Source organism: Oncorhynchus mykiss, chromosome 17 (assembly GCF_013265735.2).
Source record: "Oncorhynchus mykiss isolate Arlee chromosome 17, USDA_OmykA_1.1, whole genome shotgun sequence".
In the NCBI taxonomy this organism is placed as follows: domain Eukaryota; kingdom Metazoa; phylum Chordata; class Actinopteri; order Salmoniformes; family Salmonidae; genus Oncorhynchus; species Oncorhynchus mykiss.
The window spans coordinates 71,225,305-71,248,022 of record NC_048581.1 but is presented as its reverse complement, the minus strand read 5'-3'; the positions used below and the strand labels follow the sequence as shown (position 1 = coordinate 71,248,022).

The following is a 22,718-nucleotide window of genomic DNA, read 5'->3' as shown; positions in this document are numbered from 1 at the left end:
AGGCTTTGGTGACAAAACTAATGGCACTGTGATAGACTGCATCCAGTTTGCTGAGTAGAGTGTTGGAGGCTATTTTTGTAAATGATATCGCCGAAGTCAAGGTTCGGTAGGATAGTCAGTTTTACGAGGGTATGTTTGGCAGCGTGAGTGAAGGATGCTTTGTTGCGAAATAGGAAGCTGATTCTAGATTACATTTTGGATTGAAGATGCTTAATGTGAGTCTGGAAGGAGAGTTTACAGTTTAACCAGACACCTAGGTATTTGTAATAGTCCACAAATTCAGAACCGGCCAGAGCAGTGATGCTAGACGGGCGGGCAGGTGCAGGCAGCGATCGGTTGAAGAGCATGCATTTAGTTTTACTTGCATTTAAGAGCAGTTGTAGGCCACGGAAGGAGAGTTGTATGGCATTGATGCTCGTTTGGAGGTTTGTTAACATAGTGTCCAAAGAAGGGCCAGATGTATACAGAATGATGTCGTCTGCGTAGAGGTGGATCAGAGAATCACCAGCAGCAAGAGCGACATCATTGATGTATACAGAGAAAAAAGTCGGCCTGAGAATTGAACCCTGTGGCTTCAAGAGGTCTGGACAACAGGCTGTCCGATTTGACACACTGAACTCTGTCTGAGAAGTAGTTGGTGAACCAGACGAGGCAATCATTTGAGAAGCCAAGGTTGTTGAGTCTGCCAATAAGAATACGGCGATTGACAGAGTTGAAAGCCTTGGCCAGGTCGAGAATACAGCTGCACAGTATTGTCTTTTATCAATGGAGGTTATGATATCTTTTAGGACCTTGAGCATGGCTGAGGTGCACCCATGACCAGCTCGGAAACCAGATTGCATAGCGGAGAAGGTACGGTGGGATTCAAAATGGTCGGTGATCTGTTTATTAACTTGGCTTTTGAAGACCTTGGAAAGGCAGGATAGGATAGATATAGATAGGTCTGTAACAGTTTGGGTCTAGAGTGTCTCCCCCTTTGAAGAGGGGGATGATTGCCGCACTTTTCCAATCTTTGGGGATCTCAAATGATACGAGAGGTTGAACAGGCTAGTAATAGGGGTTGCAACAATTGTGGCGGATAATTTTTGGAAAGAGAGGGTCCAGATTGTCTAGCCCAGCTGATTTGTAGGGGTCCAGAAGTTTAAGCTCTTTCAGAACATCAGCTATCTGGATTTGGGTGAAGGAGAAATGGGGGAGGCTTGGGCAAGTTGCTGTGGGGGGTGCAGAGCTGTTGACCGGGGTAGGGGTAGCCAGGTAGAAAGCATGGCCAGCCGTAGAGAAATGCTTATTGAAATTCTCGATTATTGTAGATTTTTCGGTGGTGACAGTGTTTCCTAGCCTCTGTGCAGTGGGCAGCTGGGAGGAGGTGCTCTTATTCTCCATGTATTTTACAGTGTCCCAGAAATGTTGGGAGTTTGTGCTACAGGATGAAAATTTCCGTTTGAAAAAGCTAGTCTTTGCTTTCCTATTTGCCTGTGTATATTGGTTCCTAACTTCCCTGAAAAGTTGCATATTGCGGGGTCTATTCGATGCTAATGCAGTACGCCACAGGATGTTTTTGTGCTGGTCAAGGGCAGTCAGGTTTGGAGTTAGCCAAGGTTCTACATTTTTTGAATGGGGCATGCTTATTTAAGATGGTGAGGAAAGCACTTTTAAAGAATAACCAGGCATCCTCTACTGACGGGATGAAGTCAATATCCTTCCAGTATACCCGGGCCAGGCCGATTAGAAAGGCCTTCTTGCTGATGTGTTATAGGGAGCGTTGGACAGTGATGAGGAGTGGTCGTTTGACCGCGGACCCATTACGGACGCAGGCTATGAGGCAGTGATCACTGAGATCCTGGTTGAAGACAGCAAAGGAGTATTTAGAGGGCAGGTTGGTCAGGATGAGGGTGCCCGTGTTTATGGATTTGGGGTTGTACCTGGTAGGTTCCATAATAATTTGTGTGAGATTGAGGGCATCGAGCTTAGATTGTCGGGCGGCCTGGGTGTTAAGCATATCCCAGTTTGGGTCGCCTAACAGTACAAACTCTGAATATAAATGGGGGGCGATTAATTCACATATGGTGTCCTGTGGGGGGGTCTATAACAAGCGGCAACAATGAGACTTATTTCTGGAAAGTAGAAGCTCGAACTGTTTGGGCACAGACCTGGATAGCATGACAGAACTCTGCAGACTATCTGCAGTAGATTGCAACAGAGTCCTCCGTGGTGGATTGCAACAGTTCTAACTTGGTGGAAAATGTTGTAGTTGGGGATGGAAATGTCAGAATTTTTGGTCGCCTTCCTAAGCCAGGATTCAGAGATATGATGGAAACATTTCTCTGATGGAAAAATTGACACCATTTTTATTTTGGATTTTAGAATATTCGTATGAAAATCTATTGTCAATTGGATGAAAACCTAACTACTGACTATTTATATATTTATATTGGAGCATATATCTGAGTTAATCTCACTCCAATTTTAGCCACATTTCCTGTGTGGAAGGCTACATTAATATTGGCCATACCATCACCTAACATTGTCTTATCTTCTTGGTTGACTGACCCGTTCCACTCTCTTATTGGCTCCTCAGGTACAACCCGCCCCCCACGTGACGGAGAGGTCCCTGGAATAGATTACAACTTCCTGCCTGTGGAGGACTTTCTGGCTTTGGAGCAGAGTGGGACCCTTCTGGAAATAGGAGCATATGAAGGTAACTATTTGCAGCAGGTCATCAGTTGAATCCTGGACAAGTTGTTTACTTTGGTATTTATTGTATGTGGGTGTAGTGTGCTGTATATCTCTGGAGGTGAGTGTACTAGGAGTTTTTTAATTAAACAGGTTACTGCATTTAGTAGTCAAGACTACAAGGGATTCACACCCTGTGTGTATAATCCCATTCCCACAGGATAAAGTCATCATTACCCTGGCATTATGTTCGGTGTGAAAGGGGTCGAAGACGTGAGAGAAGGGGAAGGTGTCTGCCATTGTTCGCAAGCAACTTTCAGTATTGTGTATATTTTAATAGCGAAGAATTGCAATCAACACCTGTGGAGCATTACACATGTCATGCATAAATACCATTCATTCACATGCACAATTAATGAAGTGGCTGTTCTGTCACTGTAGCTTGGTCAGTGGGCCTAGACAATGCTCCACTCACCCAGAGGAAACAAACAGCCTCCTCACTTCCTCCAATAGAATGCACTAGACTACAAATCCCAAACTCTGTGGTCATGCCTTCTTAGTCCCCTCATCTGCATACAAAGACTCTGTGATTATACCCCCCTCTTCTCCCGCCTTCCTCTTTATTCCTTCTCTCCTTTTTTTCTAAACATGCTAATGTCCTCCTGTTGCCTAGGTAACTATTATGGAACACCCAAGCCGCCAAGGCAGCCCCCTAGTGGGAAAGTGATTACCAGTGATGCTTTGCAAGACAGCCTCCCGGGCTCCCAGCACTCCACTCCCCGACGCACCAAGTCCTACAATGAGATGCAAAATGCTGGAATAGTGCCTGTAGACCTGGAGGAGGACGAGGAACTCCCGGAGATGAACAGTAGTTTAACAGGTAAGAGAGAGAGGAGGGACAGGGAAAGACTGTTAGAGAGTGGGTGAGGGAAAAGGACAGTGGGAGGAAGAGAGACTGCTGGGCTATGGGGAGAGGGGGAGGGAGGGAGCGAGAGACTGCTGGGCTATGGGAAAGAGTGCAGGATACAAGTGGTCCTTTGTGTGGTGAGGGATTAGTTGGTTGTTCAGTCTACATCCGCCACTGTATATCTGATAGCAGAAAAAATAGTGCCACCTGGCTGCGATAGCAGAATGTGTACCTTTCATTTTTGAAACCAGTATGGTGGCTTTCTGTCTGTTTCTGTCTGAATTAAGTTGTTAATGGTCACTAATACAACATGATTTCACATGTGCTGTTTGAGAGAATGAATATGTATCCACTCAATGTACTTGTGAACAGGAGCATGATCATTTTCTTACTTGTAGAACTGTGATGTAGAAGTGTTTTTGTTCTGTGTGTGTGTGTGTGTGTGTGTGTGTGTTCTTGATATCAGTTTTCATCTAACATCTCACTGTTTTCTTTTGTATTTGCAATAGATAATAAATGTTTTTCTAGAAATAATAGGCTCGTGAACACAGGTCGGTCTACATGTATGAGTCACGTATATGTGACTTTTACATGTTGTGATAGCTGTTTTTTACATGTTGTGATAGCTGTTTTTTACATGTTGTGATTGCTGGTTTTTACATGTTGTGATTGCTGGTTCTTACATGTTGTGATTGCTGTTTTTTTACATGTTGTGATTGCTGTTTTTTTTACATGTTGTAATTGCTGATTTTTACATGTTGTGATAGCTGTTTTTTACATGTTGTGATTGCTGTTTTTTTTACATGTTGTAATTGCTGTTTTTTTAACATGTTGTGATTGCTGTTTTTTTTACATGTTGTGATTGCTGTTTTTTTACATGTTGTGATTGCTGATTTTTTTACATGTTGTGATTGCTGTTTTTTACATGTTGTGATTGCTGTTTTTTTTACATGTTGTGATTGCTGTTTTTTTTACATGTTGTGATTGCTGTTTTTTTTACATGTTTTGATTGCTGTTTTTTACATGTTGTGATTGCTGTTTTTTTACATGTTGTGATTGCTGATTTTTACATGTTGTAATTGCTGTTTTTTTTACATGTTGTGATTGCTGTTTTTTTTACATGTTGTGATTGCTGTTTTTTTTACATGTTGTGATTGCTGTTTTTTTTACATGTTGTGATTGCTGTTTTTTTTACATGTTGTGATTGCTGTTTTTTACATGTTGTGATTGCTGTTTTTTTACATGTTGTGATTGCTGTTTTTTACATATTGTGATTGCTGTTTTTTTACATGTTGTGATTGCTGTTTTTTTTATACATGTTATGATTGCTGGTTTTTACATGTTGTGATTGCTGGTTTTTACATGTTGTGATTGCTGGTTTTTACATGTTGTAATTGCTGGTTTTTACATGTTGTGATTGCTGGTTTTTACATGTTGTGATTGCTGTTTTTTTTACATGTTGTGATTGCTGTTTTTTACATGTTGTGATTGCTGTTTTTTTACATGTTGTGATAGCTGTTTTTTACATGTTGTGATTGCTGTTTTTTTTACATGTTGTGATTGCTGTTTTTTACATGTTGTGATTGCTGTTTTTTTACATGTTGTGATAGCTGTTTTTTACATGTTGTGATTGCTGTTTTTTTTTACATGTTGTGATTGCTGTTTTTTACATGTTGTGATTGCTGTTTTTTTTATACATGTTATGATTGCTGGTTTTTACATGTTGTGATTGCTGGTTTTTACATGTTGTGATTGCTGGTTTTTACATGTTGTGCTGTTTTTTTTATACATGTTATGATTGCTGGTTTTTACATGTTGTGATTGCTGGTTTTTACATGTTGTGATTGCTGGTTTTTACATGTTGTGATTGCTGGTTCTTACATGTTGTGATTGCTGGTTCTTACATGTTGTGATTGCTGTTTTTTTACATGTTGTGATTGCTGTTTTTTTTACATGTTGTAATTACTGTTTTTTTTACATGTTGTGATTGCTGTTTTTTTTACATGTTGTGATTGCTGTTTTTTTTACATGTTGTGATTGCTGTTTTTTTTACATGTTGTGATTGCTGTTTTTTTTACATGTTGTGATTGCTGTTTTTTTACATGTTGTGATAGCTGTTTTTTACATGTTGTGATTGCTGTTTTTTTTACATGTTGTGATTGCTGTTTTTTACATGTTGTGATTGCTGTTTTTTTACATGTTGTGATTGCTGTTTTTTTTATACATGTTATGATTGCTGGTTTTTACATGTTGTGATTGCTGGTTTTTACATGTTGTGATTGCTGGTTTTTACATGTTGTGCTGTTTTTTTTATACATGTTATGATTGCTGGTTTTTACATGTTGTGATTGCTGGTTTTTACATGTTGTGATTGCTGGTTCTTACATGTTGTGATTGCTGGTTCTTACATGTTGTGATTGCTGTTTTTTTACATGTTGTGATTGCTGTTTTTTTTACATGTTGTAATTGCTGATTTTTACATGTTGTGATAGCTGTTTTTTACATGTTGTGATTGCTGTTTTTTTTACATGTTGTAATTGCTGATTTTTACATGTTGTAATTACTGTTTTTTTTACATGTTGTGATTGCTGTTTTTTTTACATGTTGTGATTGCTGTTTTTTTTACATGTTGTGATTGCTGATTTTTTTACATGTTGTGATTGCTGTTTTTTACATGTTGTGATTGCTGTTTTTTTTACATGTTGTGATTGCTGTTTTTTTTACATGTTGTGATTGCTGTTTTTTTTACATGTTGTGATTGCTGTTTTTTTTACATGTTGTGATTGCTGATTTTTACATGTTGTAATTGCTGTTTTTTTACATGTTGTGATTGCTGTTTTTTTTACATGTTGTGATTGCTGTTTTTTTTACATGTTGTGATTGCTGTTTTTTTTACATGTTGTGATTGCTGTTTTTTACATGTTGTGATTGCTGTTTTTTTACATGTTGTGATTGCTGTTTTTTTACATGTTGTGATTGCTGTTTTTTTACATGTTGTGATTGCTGTTTTTTTACATGTTGTGATTGCTGTTTTTTTACATGTTTAGTTTTAGTTTTTTTTGTTGTTTTTTTTACAGGGACAGTGCACATTAATCAACGTTTCAGTAAAAGTGCCGGTTTTAGCCAGCGGCTAATTTTCAACCGCAGTCCCTGGGCAGGTTATTAAAAACAATTACAATATAGACAATAGCAGCATAGAACAAGCAAGACATAGCAACATAGGACAAGCAAGACATAGCATACAGACAGAGCAACATAGGACAAGCAAGACGTAGCATACAGACAGAGCAGAGCAACATAAAACAAAAAGCAGCAAGACAAAATTCATAAAAGCAACAAAGTGTTTCCACACCTCACAAGCTACAGACAACAGACAACATGGAAAGCGGCAACACACAGCTAGGGACCATGTTCACAAATCTGATTGACCTTTAGCCATGTCTTCAAGCATTTTGTGAAAGTGTGATATGTGGTGCAGTTATGTGTGTCTGATGGCAGTGTATTCCAGACATGGGAAGCTCTCACAGAGAATGCAGATTTACTAAAGGTGCGTTTCCTTAGGGGAACTATACAGTCACCTCTCATGGCAGACCTTGTGGATCTGCTGCCATATGTCTGGGTCTTCTGTTTAACAAAAATATTGAGTGGAGGGGGAGCCAGGCCATTAAGGATCTTGAATAAAAGACATGCGTCGGTGTATTGCACAAGATTTTCCCAACTCAAGAGCTCATGCTTTCTAAGAATGTGACAATGATGAAGGCTATTGGGCTTCCTATCAAGCACTTTGAGAGCCTGTTTGTAGACAGACTGAATAGGTTTTAATGTTGTACAGCAAGCATGGGCCCAACTAGTCAAGCAGTATGTTAAGTGGGGGAGTATCATAGATTTGAAGTACAGTTTTGCTACCTCTGTAGTCAAACAATTTCGTATAAATCGGAAATTAGCTAGGTTGAATTTGGTTATTTGAATTACCTTTTTCACATGCTTTTTAAAAGAGAGGTTGGAATCAAGTATGATGCCAAGGTACTTAAAATCGGATACCACCTGGAGCTTCTCCCCTGACACATAGACATCTGGCTCAGTAGCATATGTTGCCCTCTTTGTGAAGAACATGCAAACAGTTTTTTTCACATTGAGATGCAAACACGAGTCACTGAGCCACTTTGTAACCTGGACCATTACAGTAGTGAGTTCTTGTGCAGCTTGTTGTTTGCTCTTTGCATGCACATATATCACTGTATCATCTGCATACATTTGAACTTCAGACCCAGTACAGACAGAAGGCAGATCATGAATGTACAGGCTGAACAGGAGGGGCCCCAGTATTGACCCTTGGGGCACGCCCACATCATAGCTACGAGTGGGCGACAGCTCATTGCTCACTCTGACACACTGAGTTCTGCCTTCAAGGTATGATTTCATCCATCTCAAGGCATCAGGGGAAAAGTTGAACTTGGACAATTTTGTGATGCGAATCTCATGGTTAACAGTATCAAAAGCCTTCCTTAGGTCCAGAAACACAGCCCCAACAGCACCCCTTTGTCCATCTTGGACTTCACATTTTCCAGAAGAAAGCAGTTGGCCGTTGTGATTGCTGTTTTTTACATGTTGTGATTGCTGTTTTTTACATGTTGTGATTGCTGTTTTTTTTACATGTTGTGATTGCTGTTTTTTACATGTTGTGATTGCTGTTTTTTTTACATGTTGTGATTGCTGTTTTTTACATGTTGTGATTGCTGTTTTTTACATGTTGTGATTGCTGTTTTTTACATGTTGTGATAGCTGTTTTTTACATGTTGTGATTGCTGTTTTTTTTACATGTTGTGATTGCTGTTTTTTACATATTGTGATTGCTGTTTTTTTACATGTTGTGATTGCTGTTTTTTTTATACATGATATGATTGCTGGTTTTTACATGTTGTGATTGCTGGTTTTTACATGTTGTGATTGCTGGTTTTTATATGTTGTGATTGCTGTTTTTTACATGTTGTGATTGCTGTTTTTTTTACATGTTGTGATTGCTGTTTTTTACATGTTGTGATTGCTGTTTTTTTACATGTTGTGATAGCTGTTTTTTACATGTTGTGATTGCTGTTTTTTACATATTGTGATTGCTGTTTTTTTACATGTTGTGATTGCTGTTTTTTTTATACATGTTATGATTGCTGGTTTTTACATGTTGTGATTGCTGGTTTTTACATGTTGTAATTGCTGGTTTTTACATGTTGTAATTGCTGGTTTTTACATGTTGTGATTGCTGGTTTTTACATGTTGTGATTGCTGTTTTTTTTACATGTTGTGATTGCTGTTTTTTTTACATGTTGTGATTGCTGTTTTTTTACATGTTGTGATAGCTGTTTTTTACATGTTGTGATTGCTGTTTTTTTTACATGTTGTGATTGCTGTTTTTTACATGTTGTGATTGCTGTTTTTTTACATGTTGTGATAGCTGTTTTTTACATGTTGTGATTGCTGTTTTTTTTTACATGTTGTGATTGCTGTTTTTTACATGTTGTGATTGCTGTTTTTTTACATGTTGTGATTGCTGTTTTTTTACATGTTGTGATTGCTGTTTTTTTTATACATGTTATGATTGCTGGTTTTTACATGTTGTGATTGCTGGTTTTTACATGTTGTGCTGTTTTTTTTATACATGTTATGATTGCTGGTTTTTACATGTTGTGATTGCTGGTTTTTACATGTTGTGATTGCTGGTTTTTACATGTTGTGATTGCTGGTTCTTACATGTTGTGATTGCTGTTTTTTTACATGTTGTGATTGCTGTTTTTTTTACATGTTGTAATTGCTGATTTTTACATGTTGTGATAGCTGTTTTTTACATGTTGTGATTGCTGTTTTTTTTACATGTTGTAATTGCTGATTTTTACATGTTGTAATTACTGTTTTTTTTACATGTTGTGATTGCTGTTTTTTTTACATGTTGTGATTGCTGTTTTTTTTACATGTTGTGATTGCTGATTTTTTTACATGTTGTGATTGCTGTTTTTTACATGTTGTGATTGCTGTTTTTTTTACATGTTGTGATTGCTGTTTTTTTTACATGTTGTGATTGCTGTTTTTTTTACATGTTGTGATTGCTGTTTTTTACATGTTGTGATTGCTGTTTTTTTTACATGTTGTGATTGCTGATTTTTACATGTTGTAATTGCTGTTTTTTTACATGTTGTGATTGCTGTTTTTTTACATGTTGTGATTGCTGTTTTTTTACATGTTTAGTTTTAGTTTTTTTTTTGTTTTTTTTACAGGGACAGTGCACATTAATCAACGTTTCAGTAAAAGTGCCGGTTTTAGCCAGCGGCTAATTTTCAACCGCAGTCCCTGGGCAGGTTATTAAAAACAATTACAATATAGACAATAGCAGCATAGAACAAGCAAGACATAGCAACATAGGACAAGCAAGACATAGCATACAGACAGAGCAACATAGGACAAGCAAGACGTAGCATACAGACAGAGCAGAGCAACATAAAACAAAAAGCAGCAAGACAAAATTCATAAAAGCAACAAAGTGTTTCCACACCTCACAAGCTACAGACAACAGACAACATGGAAAGCGGCAACACACAGCTAGGGACCATGTTCACAAATCTGATTGACCTTTAGCCATGTCTTCAAGCATTTTGTGAAAGTGTGATATGTGGTGCAGTTATGTGTGTCTGATGGCAGTGTATTCCAGACATGGGAAGCTCTCACAGAGAATGCAGATTTACTAAAGGTGCGTTTCCTTAGGGGAACTATACAGTCACCTCTCATGGCAGACCTTGTGGATCTGCTGCCATATGTCTGGGTCTTCTGTTTAACAAAAATATTGAGTGGAGGGGGAGCCAGGCCATTAAGGATCTTGAATAAAAGACATGCGTCGGTGTATTGCACAAGATTTTCCCAACTCAAGAGCTCATGCTTTCTAAGAATGTGACAATGATGAAGGCTATTGGGCTTCCTATCAAGCACTTTGAGAGCCTGTTTGTAGACAGACTGAATAGGTTTTAATGTTGTACAGCAAGCATGGGCCCAACTAGTCAAGCAGTATGTTAAGTGGGGGAGTATCATAGATTTGAAGTACAGTTTTGCTACCTCTGTAGTCAAACAATTTCGTATAAATCGGAAATTAGCTAGGTTGAATTTGGTTATTTGAATTACCTTTTTCACATGCTTTTTAAAAGAGAGGTTGGAATCAAGTATGATGCCAAGGTACTTAAAATCGGATACCACCTGGAGCTTCTCCCCTGACACATAGACATCTGGCTCAGTAGCATATGTTGCCCTCTTTGTGAAGAACATGCAAACAGTTTTTTTCACATTGAGATGCAAACACGAGTCACTGAGCCACTTTGTAACCTGGACCATTACAGTAGTGAGTTCTTGTGCAGCTTGTTGTTTGCTCTTTGCATGCACATATATCACTGTATCATCTGCATACATTTGAACTTCAGACCCAGTACAGACAGAAGGCAGATCATGAATGTACAGGCTGAACAGGAGGGGCCCCAGTATTGACCCTTGGGGCACGCCCACATCATAGCTACGAGTGGGCGACAGCTCATTGCTCACTCTGACACACTGAGTTCTGCCTTCAAGGTATGATTTCATCCATCTCAAGGCATCAGGGGAAAAGTTGAACTTGGACAATTTTGTGATGCGAATCTCATGGTTAACAGTATCAAAAGCCTTCCTTAGGTCCAGAAACACAGCCCCAACAGCACCCCTTTGTCCATCTTGGACTTCACATTTTCCAGAAGAAAGCAGTTGGCCGTTGTGATTGCTGTTTTTTACATGTTGTGATTGCTGTTTTTTACATGTTGTGATTGCTGTTTTTTTTACATGTTGTGATTGCTGTTTTTTACATGTTGTGATTGCTGTTTTTTTTACATGTTGTGATTGCTGTTTTTTACATGTTGTGATTGCTGTTTTTTACATGTTGTGATAGCTGTTTTTTACATGTTGTGATTGCTGTTTTTTTTACATGTTGTGATTGCTGTTTTTTACATATTGTGATTGCTGTTTTTTTACATGTTGTGATTGCTGTTTTTTTTATACATGATATGATTGCTGGTTTTTACATGTTGTGATTGCTGGTTTTTACATGTTGTGATTGCTGGTTTTTATATGTTGTGATTGCTGGTTTTTACATGTTGTGATTGCTGTTTTTTTTACATGTTGTGATTGCTGTTTTTTACATGTTGTGATTGCTGTTTTTTTACATGTTGTGATAGCTGTTTTTTACATGTTGTGATTGCTGTTTTTTACATATTGTGATTGCTGTTTTTTACATGTTGTGATTGCAGTTTTTTTTATACATGTTATGATTGCTGGTTTTTACATGTTGTGATTGCTGGTTTTTACATGTTGTGATTGCTGGTTTTTACATGTTGTAATTGCTGGTTTTTACATGTTGTGATTGCTGGTTTTTACATGTTGTGATTGCTGGTTTTTACATGTTGTGATTGCTGTTTTTTTTTACATGTTGTGATTGCTGTTTTTTTTTACATGTTGTGATTGCTGTTTTTTTACATGTTGTGATTGCTGTTTTTTACATGTTGTGATTGCTGTTTTTTTTTACATGTTGTGATTGCTGTTTTTTACATGTTGTGATTGCTGTTTTTTTACATGTTGTGATTGCTGTTTTTTTTATACATGTTATGATTGCTGGTTTTTACATGTTGTGATTGCTGGTTTTTACATGTTGTGCTGTTTTTTTTATACGTTATGATTGCTCGTTTTTACATGTTGTGATTGCTGGTTTTTACATGTTGTGTTTGCTGGTTTTTACATGTTGTAATTGCTGTTTTTTACATGTTGTGATTGCTGGTTTTTACATGTTGTGATTGCTGTTTTTTTTACATGTTGTGATTGCTGTTTTTTACATGTTGTGATTGCTGTTTTTTACATGTTGTGATTGCTGTTTTTTTTACATGTTGTGATTGCTGTTTTTTACATGTTGTGATTGCTGGGTTTTTTTACATGTTGTGATAGCTGTTTTTTACATGTTGTGATTGCTATTTTTTTTACATGTTGTGATTGCTGTTTTTTACATGTTGTGATTGCTGTTTTTTACATGTTGTGATTGCTGTTTTTTACATGTTGTGATTGCTGTTTTTTACATGTTGTGATTGCTATTTTTTACGTGTTGTGATTGCTGTTTTTTACATGTTGTGATTGCTGGTTTTTACATGTTGTGATGGCTGGTTTTTACATGTTGTGATGGCTGGTTTTTACATGTTGTGATTGCTGGTTTTACATGTTGTGATTGCTGGTTTTTACATGTTGTGATTGCTGTTTTTTACATGTTGTGATTGCTGGTTTTTACATGTTGTGATTGCTGGTTTTTACATGTTGTGATTGCTGGTTTTTACATGTTGTGATTGCTGTTTTTTACATGTTGTGATTGCTGTTTTTTACATGTTGTGATTGCTGGTTTTTACATGTTGTGATTGCTGGTTTTTACATGTTGTGATTGCTGGTTTTTACATGTTGTGATTGCTGGTTTTTACATGTTGTGATTGCTGTTTTTTTTACATGTTGTGATTGCTGGTTTTTACATGTTGTGATTGTTGGATTTTACATGTTGTGATTGCTGGTTTTTACATGTTGTGATTGCTGGTTTTTACATGTTGTGATTGCTGGTTTTTACATGTTGTGATTGTTGGATTTTACATGTTGTGATTGCTGGTTTTTACATGTTGTGATTGCTGGTTTTTACATGTTGTGATTGCTGGTTTTTACATGTTGTGATTGCAGTTTTTTTTTTTTTACATTTTGTGATTGCTTTTTGGTGACTGTTGTGTTTGGTAATGTTCCATATTTTTCATATGAGAATACTACGTTGTTAGTTTTTCTCTTTTGTACTGGAATATCAGTGCTTTAAAGAAAATCTAATCTCCTCCACTCTCCTGGTATATTTAGGTATTGGTATTTTATTTGTGATTGGGTCTCATTAACTGACCCTTACTCTTCAGCAATGCAGCCTGACTCAAGTCCGAGAATTTTTGTGGTGATGTGGGTTTGATTTCAGATTGGACCAAGAGTAGTTAATTTGTTACCAGTATTTGTAGCCTAGCCAGATGCCAGAGGTGTGAATATGATTTGATGTCCTCAGAGAGAACAGGAGCACTAATCTAATCATCACTCTCCCCAAGAGGTCAGATCAGGGGCCTCGCTCAGTCAGAAACAACAGTAGTCAAGTGTTCGCCAAGTGTGTGTGTTTGTGAAAGGGAGAGAGATTCCTTTACCTCTAAACTACTAGACAGTATTTTTGTTTTATTTTATTCTATATATTTTTTTATTCCTTTATTTAACTAGGCAAGTCCGTTAAGAACAAATTCTTATTTTCAATGACGGTCTAGGAACAGTGGGTTAACTGCCTTGTTCAGGGGCAGAACGACAGATTTGTATCTGTCAAAACTGATACATGGGGCGGCAGGTAACCTAGTGGTTAGAGCGTTGGACTTGTAACCGAAAGGCCACCAAACTATAGTGTCATTGCCACAGAATGTGTGCATTTTGTTTACACATGTTTTCCCCTTCCCGCCACCCTCCCCCCACAGGAGACTCGAGTGAACCTGACGAGCACCCCTACGCCCCGCGTGAGAACGCCCCGTCCTACGGTGTGAACAACACTTTGTCATCCACCACGGAGGACTCTCAGCAGACACACATACACCTTAGCCATCCTCCCACAGAAGAGGACCCCCTGGGACCTCTAACTGACAACTGGGAGATGGCCTACACCGAGAACGGAGAGCTCTACTTTATAGAGTATGTATCCTATGCACACGTTACTCCCCATAACACACTATATAACATAGGCTACATGGCTCTATACCCAACATCCATAATATTATTTAAATTACAATCTTCTCAAGAGAATATTGTGCCACTTTCTACCTTTGACACTTGCCTTTAAGTCTGATTACTTAACAGTGTGTATCATATTTAGCCATGGAAGTGAGGATGTTTTTCAGACAGTGAGTGTTTGATGCCTTCCCAGTCAGAACAATGTTTCTGTCTGTGATTCTGTTATGTGTGTCTATCTATAGCCACAACACAAAAACCACTTCCTGGATTGACCCACGCTGCCTGGACAAGCCTCCCAAACCTCTGGAAGAATGTGAAGATGATGGTACGTCCACCACAGGCTCTGTGTGTGTGTGAAATCAGATGCTTGTCTGTCACATCTGTGATTCCATGAGTGGCCTGCAGATGGCACACTTGAGCCACCATAGTGTGAAATGAGACAGAGTAATATTCTGGTCTCTCGTGTGCTGCCTGCCTGCGGTAAAGTCTGAGCAAGACGCCCTGGCAGCCTGAAGGACTGACTGGGTTATTTGCATCATCTAGCATCAATAAAATATGTACCTTGAACTGTAGAGGAGCAAATACAAGCCCACCCACCCACCCACTCAAAACACTAGCACTAAATCTGCCTCTCTCTCCCCTCCACTCCCTCCTCTCCTTCCTCTCTCTCCCGTCATCTCTCTCCCCTCCTCCTTCCTCTCTCTCCCCTCCCTTCCTCTCCTCTCCCCACCTCTATCTCCCCATATCTATCTCCCCTCCTCTCTGTTCCCTCCTTTCGGTTCCCTCCTCTCTCTCCCTCCTGTCTCTCTCTCCTGTCTTCCCTCCTCTCTGTTCCCTCCTCTCTCTCCCTCCTGTCTCTCTCTCCCCTCCTCTCCCCCACCATGTGTCCTCTGCATGTGTTCTGAGGTACTTGTGTTGATGAGATGGCTCCTATTAGTTCTATCCTCTCAAACCGCTGCATGAGGACACAGGATAGATGGAGAGATTATTCATATTGTCAAGCATATGGTATATGAACTATGATTCATATTTAGTGGCAGCTGTTTTCACCCGCCCCAACCTAAAATGTTCAGTTCAGTATTATAATGTATGTCTGTCTCTCTGGTATGACACATTTATTTCACTTTAATGCACCTATTGATTTCTGGAGCTGGTTTTTCGAGGGCTTTAGTAAATATGAAACAGTGTCACCCAATGGCAAAGTATGAAGTGTGTTTAACGTTATGTTACAGACCGTGGCTAATATAAAGATAATATGACAGATATTGACAAGATGCATGAAGAGATTTTAGTATAGATTTAGCTTGGATTTAGCTTTTTATTTATTTGCTTTTTATTTATCCTTTTATTTATCTAGGCAAGTCAGTTAAGAACAAATTCTTATTTACAATGATGGCCTACCCCGGCCAAACCCTAACCCGGACGACTCTGGGCCAATTGCGCGCCACCCGATGGGACTCCCAATCGCAGCCCGTTGTGATACACCCTGGAATCTAACCAGTGTCTGTAGTGACACCTCTAGCACTGCGATGCAGTTCTTTAGACTTCTGCGCAACTCGGGAGCAAACCATTCCAGAAACATTATGTTTTCACAATGTATGGAGCCAAATTTTGCTGCTCTCTTAGCTTGCTTGAGGCTTGGAATCAAAATCAATCTCTAACCCTCTGGTGCTCTCTCTCTGTCTCTTCCCTGCTCTCTCTCCTTTCCCCCCCCCCCCCCCCCTGTCTCTTCAATCCCCACACTTGGTCCTCCACTCTCTCTCTCCTGGCCTGATGGCTTTCTCCTGGAGAAGAAGGGGTACACACAGAAGAGCTGGACAGTGAGCTAGGTAGGCCTCTTTCTTTTCTCCCCTCCCCCCTGCTGTGTCTTCTGGGAAACCTGGCTACTGTATAACATGCTTCCTGTACTGCTTCAGTGACAATGTCACCCTGGCTTCTTACAGCTTATAACATCTCTTCCTTACTGCCTAGAGGGTGTAAACATTATCATCAAATGGTTAATAATATATTGTAATATATTGTTTGTGTGTGCTTGCATGTGTGTGTGTGCGAGCTTGCTGGCTTGTGTCTGCTGAGTGGGCAGTTCTTGCAGGGTTAACCCACACGCCCGCGAGCCAGCGTGCCCTATTAAAGAGAGAACCATTGACGAGAGGCACATTGACCTGATGATAATTTCCTAATGGGCCTCTCGTCAAATGGACCTCTCACTCTCAAGCCCCATCATTCCATCCACTGGGCCTCATATTATAACTGGGCTAGCAAACTGGGCTAGCAAAGAGCACTTTACCCACCACTGTCTGCTGGTGCATCAGTCTCTGGAGCCAGATGGGGGCTTTAATTTTGTTTAATAACGTTCCCGTAGTAAACGGGATATTTTGTCAGAACAAGATGCTAGAATATGCATATAATTGACAGCTTAGGATAGAAAACACTCTAAAGTTTCCAAAACTGTAAAAATACTGTCTGTGAGTATAACAGAACTGATGTTGCAGGCGAAAGCCTGAGAAAAATCCAATCCGGAAGTGCCTCATGTTTTGAAAGCGCTGTGTTCCAATGCATCCCTATTGAGCAGTGAATGGACTATCAACCAGATTACTCTTTCTCCGTATTCCCGAAGGTGTCTACAACATAGTGATGTAGTTTTACGCATTTATGTTGAAGAATACCCATAAGCTGATACATTGTGTAAGTGGTCACCTGATGGCTCCCAGAGTGACTCTCGCGTAAAATACAGAGGTAGCCATTATTCCAATCGATCCTACTGAAAAACGAATTGTCCCGGCGGATATATTATCGAATAGATATTTGAAAAACACCTTGAGGATTGATTATAAACAACGTTTGCCGTGTTTCTGTCGATATTATGGAGCTAATTTGGAATATTTTTAGGCGTTTTCGTGACTGCAATTTCCTGGCGATTTCTCAGCCAAACGTGAAGAACAAACGGAGCTATTTCGCCTACAAAAATAATATTTTTGGAAAAAAGGAACATTTGCTATCTAACTGGGAGTCTCGTGAGTGAAAACATCCAAAGTTCATCAAAGGTAAACAATTTAATTTGATTGCTTTTCTGATTTCCGTGACCAAGTTACCTGCTGCTAGCTGGACAAAATGCTATGCTAGGCTATCGATAAACTTACACAAATGCTTGTCTAGCTTTGGCTTATTTATACTTAGCATATTTTGAAAATCTGAGATGACAGGGTGATTAACAAAAGGCTAAGCTGTGTCTCAATATATTTCATTTGTGATTTTCATGAATAGGAATATTTTCTAGAAATATTTATGTCCGTTGCGTTATGCTAATTAGTGTCAGTCGATGATTACGCTCCCGCATGCGGGATGGGTAGTCACTAGAGGTTATTAAACAGCCATGGCTCTGAGATGGGCTCAGAAAACTACTACCCACTATTCTATTTCAGTGGGGAATACTTGGGTGAATAGTCACAATCCTCCAATGTCATCAGTATTTGAGGATGTTTGTTATTTTCTATTAATCAGAGATTGAATTATACCTGAGAAACCAGGATTGTGCAATACCAGGTCAATCAGTGATATCAATTAATTGCTAGGGAGACATGAAAACACCCCTGGTTTAAGGTTAGGTCTGAGATAAGTAAGGGTGAACTGATCCTAGACCAGTGTTTAGCCGCCTCCATGTGGTGAACAGCAGCCAAGGTAGGAGCAGCCATTGTTAATACCATTGCTCAGATTGGATGAACACAGTCAATACGTATTGATTATGAAAGGCAATTACTCCAGTTGTGTATAGGACTGCAGACGTATGGCCCCTGTAGTGCAGCTCCTCGCTCAGGAGCAATCAAATAGTCAGGAAGACAGAATGAGATGCAAAAAGTTTAATCGACAATTTGTCACCTTAGTCACCCTTGAGCTGGAGTGTGCGTGGGGGTCATCCGGGGAGCGTGGAGAGGGGAGCTCTTTTTGAAGTGTCAGATTCATCCCACTACACCCACTCAGTATCAGCAAGCCCAGCAGTGACGTGATGGCTCTGGCACCCAGCAATAATAACACACAGGCAGGATCTCCTTTAGAAATACTGCCACTGTTGGGTGGGTGGGTGGGTGGGATGGGATGGGATGGGAGGGATGGGAGGGATGGGTGGGATGGCTGTATGGGTGGGTGGGTGGGTGGGTGGGTGGGTGTGATGGGATGGGATGGGATGGGAAGGGATCGGAGGGATGGGTGGGATGGCTGTATGGGTGGGTGGGTGGGTGAATGAGGGGTTGGTTTTGTTGTACTGTTTTTCTTTTTGTTCTCAAATCTGAAAATCTATAAATAAAGTACATAAAAAAAAGAAATATAGACACACTGGTGTGAAATACAGAGTGATTCTAATTTACGGTGAGAGTGATGTGCTGCTGGCTCAAAGTATAATGTTCCCCTTTAGAACATCGGACAATATTAAAGCCTAGTCCCTGTATTGTGGATGTTCCATCCATAACACAACCCCCCCCCCCCCCCCCCCCCCCCCCCATTAGCTGAGGCTAATGAGATGCAGGTCTGATACTGTACAGCGGAGGACTCAGTTATACACATCTGTTTGTAACCAATTACAGCACTCTGGCGTTTCCCTATAGCCATTGGTATAGTAGCTAGCTAACTCCATCTCTGCTGTTTTAATCACACTACTTTGTATGGAGAGATAATGCGTTGCTCTGCCGTACTGAGACATACTTAGACTGTATCAATGTAGCAGCCTTCACAGATGACTAATGCATGTCTCTATCTAAAACGTTCTGATTTAATTGGTCTCATTGTATGGCCGTGTTGTCAGGCCATTTATGGCGTTCATTCTCAGCATCGATGTCATGGAAGATATACATGCGAGTGTCCCTGGTTACACACAAAATTAAAAACATCCTCTCACACAACTCATCATTAATGAATTTGACCGCGGTGAATAAATACATGATCGAGGTCGTGAAGTTCTACAATGCCATGCGACAGACAGTGATAAAACAATCAAGGACAACATTGAATACCATTATATACACACCACGCCTACATCAGCGATGTCGGTCAACGTTGTACATCAGATTCCCTTACTGCCATGAACAATAAGAAAAGATATCTTCACGTGACGTATTTAAACAACACATTTTTAAACCAAAATTGACATTTAGACCACCACACACACATACCGCCAGCTCCTCTTCACCATCTGAGCGTCTGGTGTTGATCATGATCGGTCAAATCCCCCCGTAGTGTCTATCTGATGTGTTAAATGTCAGCCGTGTCCTGCCAGGAGCCAAGAGCCAGGTCCAGACAGCCTCTGGAGTCCTGCTCACTCCCCAGTGACTGACAGGCTGTGTGTGGTAGGAAAAGGTATTCAGTGACCTTCTGTCTTAACAATGAGCACCATCTCTAACAACGTGCCGTTTCCTCCTCTCTCTACCTCTCTTCCAGAGCTGCCAACAGGCTGGGAGAAAATAGATGACCCAGTCTATGGTGTTTACTATGTGGAGTAAGTCGTGACACACACACATCTGTCGCATTTAAAATGACCTCACTGTACTGTACATTTACAATGCATTTAACACTGAGCAGTGCCCTGGAACATTGCAAAACAACATCAAATGCAGGCTGTTTTGGGGATTATAGGCCATTTTGTTGCCGTCATGATGATTTAGACACAGGGTTTCTCATCTAGACCTTGGGGCTGTGCATTAATAGCAATACATGCATATGTTTTGCTGTTGTTCAAAGCAATACCTTCGAGGCAGATGCCCAGTTTTGTTTTCTGAGTTTTTCCATATACATTATTCCTATTGTTTCCTGTTTAATGCATAATTGCATAATGTTTCCATACTGTTTGAAGTGTCATTTCCTTACGGTGTACTGCTCCTTTAATTCCTTGTCGGGTTGTGGTATGACGTGGTTGTGGTGGTGGTGTTAACCTCCTGAAGCAGTGCTCCTCAGTGATTGTGTGATGCTGTTGATATTCAGGCCTCGTCGTCTCTGTCTCCTCTGATCCACCAGAGCATTGTCTGTACCAGACTTGACTTCCTTGACTTGAGCCCTTGGCTCCTGGAGCATAGGCCACCAGAGACTTTGTCTATCTGTGTGTTGTGTTCACTCTTTCATCACGGCCTCTCTGTAACTCAATCTTTCTCTTTCTTTATCCCTTCTTCTCCATCCCTGGCCTGATCCCCTTGGCTTTCTTCTGTTCTTTTTTCTTTCTCTTTTTGATCTAATTTCTTTCCTTTTATTATCCCCCTTGTTCTTACTTACGCTCTACTTTTCACTGACTCAATTATCTTTCTCTATCCCGCTCCCTTCCTGTCTCATTCTCCCCTTTTCCCTCCCTCTCTCAGTCACATTAACAGGAAGACCCAGTATGAGAACCCTATACTGGAGGCTAAGCGGCTGAAGCAGCTCGAGCAACAGCAGCCACCAGAAGGTGAGCGCTACATCCGAGGTTCGTTTCCAGCCCGCCGGGCGTCATTCCTTTCTTTCTTCATGTCTGTGATCGTGCCTATCTGTCTCTTTGTCCTGCTGCTCTGCTCTGCTCTACTCTGCTTCTGGCGCTTTATGATTTGCTATTGAGAAACCATAAAGGCATACCTATGATTTATTTTAATGGCCTTGAAGAGAGGTCTTTTTGGTTTAATTTGGCAATGTTTTAAGTGTCACTGATTCTCTCTCCGAAGGATTTGTGCTTATGTGAATAATTTTGGAAGTGTGCAGTTCTAGGTAAGTTTGGGTTTGACAATTATACATTGAAGAGTGTTTTACCGCAATGTAAATGTATCCCTATATTTGAATTCTTTCTGGGTCTTGCTCTCCCAGTGAAAGGTTTTTCAGGACAAGTGGTTTAAGTCTGAGTGTGCCCTGGGTTTACCTCTTTCTATATTAGATGTACGATGTCACTCAGATTTTCCCTAGACATGCAGGTCACACCACTAGGGACCAGGCTATTGATCCCCCTTCTGCAGGCTCAGCTAAATACGCTTCTGACTTGATTACTTGCTGACTTTTCCTCCTTTTAAGGTCAATATCTCTGTACGCTCAATATCTGTGAAGACTTTTACTCTTTCATTGATTGAATCTTAATACTGAGAATATTAATGAAGACTTAAGCCTCTGATACATTACACAGTGAGGCTGCCATTTAGATCTGTCAGAGATTGGATTACGTGGTATTACTTTCATTGGCAGCCATTCTGGCTCAATGCAGTACAGTAGTTTCCTAGCCACCCATTGGGGAACCATACGGAATCGGTGTAACTGTACAGGCACCAGAGACAGGAAGTATGCCCTTTGTTGTTCCAGAATGGATAGAGGATGCCACCCTGGCTGGTGCCCCGTTGGCCAGCTATACCGCCAACCACCAGGAGACCTACAGGGATCCCCAGGCTGGACCCCCACTGCCGCCCCTCATCGGGCCCAAACGTAAGTCCTGGCCAGGTTAATATCCTAGTTTTATGAGGGTATTGGTCCATTTCCCTATGCAACTCAGTGGATGTGTTTCCTGTTCCTTCATCAATTTACTCCCTCAACCCCTATCTCCTCTCTCTCTGCCTCTCACACTCTCTCTGCCCCATCCGCTCTCTGCCCCTCCCTCTCTCCCTCTCTCTCCCCCTCTCCATCTCTCTCTCCCCTCTCCCTCTCTACCCAAAAGTGTAGCTCTCCATAGGGGATAGCAGCCTCACAGGCTGAGGCTGGGGCACAGTCTGGGGGATTTACCACAGGATTACCCCCATTCTCAGGCACAGACAAGCTGGTACCCCCTAGCTCTTTGAATCCCTCTTAACCTAATTAATCAATCAATCATAATCAGTCTCTTTATGATTCATGGAGCTTGTCACATCAACACATCTCTCACAGAGCCCTCACTGATCCAGAGCCAAGACTGTGTAGGATAGCCCCTCCTTATTTGGCTAGCACTGCACATGAGATCAACGGGTTCTTATGAAAGGTGTGTAAGGCTTGTGTGTGTGTTTTTTTTACAGGAGGGAAGCCCTTCTTCACGCGGAACCCAGCAGAGCTAAAGGGAACCTTCATCAACACCAAACTGAGGAAGAGCCACCGGGGGTTCGGCTTCACCGTTGTCGGGGGCGACGAGCCTGATGAGTTTCTTCAGATCAAGAGTCTGGTTCTGGACGGGCCTGCTGCCCTCGACGGCAAGATGGAGACAGGTGGGCCGCCGCTCTATCCGTCCCTGTCACTATTAAGAGGTGTTCACCAACTCCTTAAGAGCTACAGAGTGTGCAGGCTTTTGTTCCAACCCACACTAAAACAATTGACTAATCAAGGTTGATTGATTGGTTTATTAGCTGAATCTGGTGCCCTCCAGGATTTG

General features: G+C 40.6%; 1 protein-coding gene across 9 annotated transcripts in view; it reads left to right on the top strand.

Annotated features, from left to right (window-relative positions):
• Positions 1-22,718, top strand: part of LOC110494499 (membrane-associated guanylate kinase, WW and PDZ domain-containing protein 1) — a 190,447-nt gene that overhangs the window by 120,937 nt on the left and 46,792 nt on the right. For 6 of the 9 annotated variants that reach the window (XM_021569620.2, XM_021569621.2, XM_021569619.2 and 3 more), the window contains exons 3-11: positions 2,579-2,698; positions 3,347-3,553; positions 14,146-14,356; positions 14,638-14,720; positions 16,189-16,224; positions 19,823-19,880; positions 20,731-20,834; positions 21,689-21,808; positions 22,369-22,554. In XM_021569620.2, the coding sequence (XP_021425295.2) occupies positions 2,579-2,698; positions 3,347-3,553; positions 14,146-14,356; positions 14,638-14,720; positions 16,189-16,224; positions 19,823-19,880; positions 20,731-20,834; positions 21,689-21,808; positions 22,369-22,554 (1,125 nt within the window). The remainder of the gene's footprint in view (positions 1-2,578; positions 2,699-3,346; positions 3,554-14,145; positions 14,357-14,637; positions 14,721-16,188; positions 16,225-19,822; positions 19,881-20,730; positions 20,835-21,688; positions 21,809-22,368; positions 22,555-22,718) is intronic. The other 3 variants (XM_021569622.2, XM_036950565.1, XM_021569624.2) reach the window with 2 other exon arrangements.